Source organism: Mastomys coucha, unplaced genomic scaffold (genome assembly GCF_008632895.1).
Source record: "Mastomys coucha isolate ucsf_1 unplaced genomic scaffold, UCSF_Mcou_1 pScaffold22, whole genome shotgun sequence".
NCBI lineage: Eukaryota > Metazoa > Chordata > Mammalia > Rodentia > Muridae > Mastomys > Mastomys coucha.
Genome location: NW_022196905.1, coordinates 1,870,959 through 1,875,278, shown reverse-complemented (window position 1 = coordinate 1,875,278; position 4,320 = coordinate 1,870,959). Strand labels below are relative to the sequence as shown.

The following is a 4,320-nucleotide window of genomic DNA, read 5'->3' as shown; positions in this document are numbered from 1 at the left end:
ACTGAGTCCTATATCAAATACTTTATCTTATCATCTTATTGATGGAAAATCTCAATTCATTTTCCTCATTTAATGAATCCCATCTCAGTGAGACAATTCCTATTTTTATATATAGTTTAATGATGAGGCTGTAAGTGTAGAAGAGTTTGGCAACTTGCCTGAGGTTACATTGCTAGTAATTTTGTGCTTCTGTTGGAGTCTAGGTCATCCAGCTCTAGAGCTTTGAGTCTGGGCTTATATACCTCACTGTTAGAGCACACAAGAGAACCTCACAGGTATTATGCTGCCACTGCTGTCTATGTCATTTCACTCACTACCTTCCTTGCATTCCCAAGGGGAAAGGATGACATTATTAGAGCTTCAGGAAGATGTGAGTCCTGCCAGTTTCCCTGGCTTCTTCTTTGAGTACACTGTCTATCTTCAGACTACACTCTCTTCAGACACACCAGAAGAGGGCATTGCATCCCATTACAGATGGTTGAGCCCCACCATGTGGTTGCTGGGAATTGAACTTAGGACCTCTGGAGGGCAGCCAGTGTTCTTAACCACTGAGCCATCTCTCCAAACTCCTGGCTTCTTAATGGCAGCTGGATTCCTTTGTTTCAGAATTTTTAAATTTCTTTCAGCTTCTTTGTCCCATTCTTGAGTTCCGAGAACAGTATAATATTTACTTTAAAACTTTACTGAGTGTTCTTTCTCTCTCTTTTTTTTTTTGTTTTGTTTGTTTGTTTTTGGTTTTGTTTTTTTGAGACAGGGTTTCTCTTTGTAGCCCTGGCTGTCCTGGAACTCACTCTGTAGACCAGGCTGGCCTCGAACTCAGAAATCTGCCTGCCTCTGCCTTCCAACTGAGTGTTCTCTATTAGTCAAGTAGTCCTAGAAAAGATATACATTAGCATTTTAGAATTGAAAAGAGCCTTTAAAGTACATCGTCCAGCTTTCTGCTTTTTTCACTAGGCTGACTTTCATGGTTTGAGTTATGATCTTGTCATATATACCTGGCTGGCCTGGCACTTGCTGCTTTTAGTCTGGTTAGCCTGAAACTTGCAACAGTCATGTTCTGTCACCCAGGTGCTAGAATGCCATCATCATCCCTAGCTCAATATCAGAAAACTATTGAAATTGCTGTGATCTCTTTGTTGACAGTTATTCACAGTATCATTTGACAGCACAGATGAGGCTATTTCAAGGTCTGGTCAGTCCTCAGATGCATTGGTAGGAACAAGTTGCACACATCAGAACTGATGTAGGTATTATAGATGGAGGCTTAAAATCATAGTGTGAAAACAGTCAGTTAAACAGGCTGTGGTTCATACATGGAATGGAGATCTGGCCCAGGATATGCACATGCTAGGCATATATCCAACTGGTAAGCTACACTCCAAGCCCCACTTACTAAGTGCTTAAGATATATACTCAGGGGAATTAAACCTTTGTAATAATACTTAGTGTTTTATAGCTTACATAATTTTTCTTACAAAGTACTTCCAGTGATAATGGAAGCCATGATCATTTAGGAGTCCTGGGGATCAAAACCAAAGCATCCCTTTAAAGTGTGACTTTTAAAAATGTTATTTCCTTTATCTTAAAATTAGCAGGAATTAAAAATTCTACTTGAGTATATCCCTATTTGTTTTACCATAAAGTGTGTGGAGTTTTTGTTTTGTTTTGCTGCTCCTGGTTGGTCACCATCTAGACAGGTGAATTCTGTGTAGTGTGTCAAAGATCCCTTCAGTGCACTGTTGAGTATAATCTCAAGAGACTACAAGCCTGTGGTTATTTGAGCCTTACTGTAGCTTTGTTTCCAGTGCCAAAAGCTGACATGCTAAGTTGGCTTTGTCTGACTCTATACCAAATGTTATGGAATACATACTACAGTATATAAGTTTGGGAAGGTGTCTTGTTTATTTGTCTGGTTTTTTGTTTTTTGTTTTTTGTTTTTTTTTTTTTTTTTTTTTTTTTTTTTTTTTTTTTTTTTTTTTTTTTTTTTGTTTTTTTTGGTTTTTCTAGACAGGGTTTCTCTGTGTAGCCCTGGCTGTCCTGGAACTCACTCTGTAGACCAGGCTGGCCTCGAACTCAGAAATCCACCTGCCTCTGCCTCCCAAGTACTGGGATTAAAGGCGTGTGCCACCACCACCCGGCGACTTTTTTCTTCTTTTGAAGGAAATTAGTTTTTTAGATGTCTGAATGCTGTTCCCCCTTCATCTTTTAGTGTAGGCAGCTTCAGTTAGTACTAGGCTAAGACACCATTTCAGGATTTTCAAAGGAGAGCTTCTGAAAGCCAAGCTGTACATCTTAGATGCTCAGCTCTCAACATTTTAAGTTTTTATCTTTTTTTCTTTTAGATTTTTGTTTTATTCTTTTTGTTTTAATTAAATTACTTATTTACATAAGGATTTATTTACTTATTTTATGTATATGAATATACTGTTGCTGTCTTCAGACACACCAGAAGAGGGCATTGGATCCCATTACCGATGGTTGTAAGAGTCACCATGTAGTTGCTGGGACTTGAACTCAGGACCTCTGCTCTTAATCACTGAGCCATCTCTCCAGCCCCTCAATTTTTTAAAAAAAATTGATATTCTATACTTAAGTCTTACTATTGTAATAGTCCTTTTAGTATGTACTTTTTCACTGTAACTTGAATATCATGCATAATATGAAGAAGAAATGCTTCAAGATGATTTTAAGTGAGCTCTGCTGGTCCTAAGAAGTGTAAGGGTAATGTGTAGCTGGAATGATTTGGTCACTCAGATGGGAGGTTGGCCCAAAAGGACGACTGTGGGAAAAGTACAAACTTAGCATTTTACAGATAGGCAGCTTATACTAGGTTTAATGTTTTAGGTTTGTTTCCTCCATATAGAACATGTAAATGTGCTAGATCCAAATGGTTAAGATAGTATTCTAATTTCAGACTTCTTCTTTGAATTTTTAGTTGTTGACCTCCTCTACTGGAGAGACATTAAGAAGACTGGAGTGGTGTTTGGTGCCAGCTTATTCCTGCTGCTGTCTCTGACAGTGTTCAGCATTGTGAGTGTAACGGCCTACATTGCCTTGGCCCTGCTCTCTGTGACTATCAGCTTTAGGATATATAAGGGTGTCATCCAAGCTATCCAGAAGTCAGATGAAGGCCACCCATTCAGGTGAGATGTTTGAAAAATGAGGCAACAGTGTAACTAGGATTGGTATTAAGACTTCGATCTCCTATCTGTAGGATTATAGTTATGTGGTTTCTTTGTTGCTTAGAGATAATCTATCAAGAATATATTTGCTTTGAGATTTCTTATGGTAGAAAAGACTGGGCTCATTAATATTTATTAGTAGATATTGGTTATCACAGTAGATTTTAGAATTGGTGAAGTTCTATTGTTTTTACTGTATACATTTAATACTATCTAATACTATATACCTTTTCCCATTGCCTTCTCTAGTATATGTTCTTACCTACATTTGCCTCAGTTTCTCAGGGCTTTATACAGAGAGGGGAGATATGGATTTTAGTAACTTCAAATTGAAGTTTCAAAATGACAGTTGTGCTATGAACCATTGACAGATATGATTTTAAAGCAGTTGTAATGAAATACATGAAAAATGTTATAAACTTCTAATTTATCTACAGTATTAGTTTTATGTATCATTTAATTTTAAAGAATTTTTGAAAGACTACCAGTTTCATTTCTTTTTAGACATACCTTTTTCATAAAGGCATTTATAATCTTTTACAAATTTAGCTGACATGCCAGTTTAGGCCTGTTGAACAGCTTTGTAGTTGCCTAGTCATACTGGTGCAGATGAAATCATACAGTGGTAAGTGGGAACAATGATGAGCAGCGTGTTATATTTGTCATACAAATGTCTACGAGGTAGCACTGATGCAGGATGCTCTCAAAGAACAAGCCAGGTTTTTTTTTTTTTATCTCTAGGAATTGTATAGACAGGGCTCAGAAGATGGCTTTGTGGGTAAGGCTTGTCGTTGTAGATACAGGAGGGCCAGAGTACCACATAAAATTGTTCACTGCTATGGATGTCTATAACCCACATGTTGGAAGTCAGAAACAAGTGGATCCTGGGAATTTACTGTCTAGCCTTGCCAAAAATAATAGGCTCCACATGGGCCCACATAAGATACATAAAAAAATTGCATAAGTAACTTACTGCAGATTTAAAAGTTGATGTGAAACTTTGGATGTTTTCATTTGATATTTATGAATAACATTAGTATACCATTATCTCCTGCTGTTGTAAAGAAATATTCTGCCGGGCAGTGGTGGCACACGCCTTTAATCCCAGCACTTGGGAGGCAGAGGCAGGTGGATTTCT

At 37.6% G+C, this 4,320-nt stretch overlaps 1 protein-coding gene across 3 annotated transcripts in view; it reads left to right on the top strand.

Annotated features, from left to right (window-relative positions):
- The window catches only part of Rtn4 (reticulon 4), a 61,060-nt gene that overhangs the window by 47,439 nt on the left and 9,301 nt on the right, over positions 1-4,320 (top strand). For all 3 annotated transcript variants that reach the window (XM_031342359.1, XM_031342360.1, XM_031342361.1), the window contains one exon: positions 2,936-3,143. In XM_031342359.1, the coding sequence (XP_031198219.1) occupies positions 2,936-3,143 (208 nt within the window). The remainder of the gene's footprint in view (positions 1-2,935; positions 3,144-4,320) is intronic.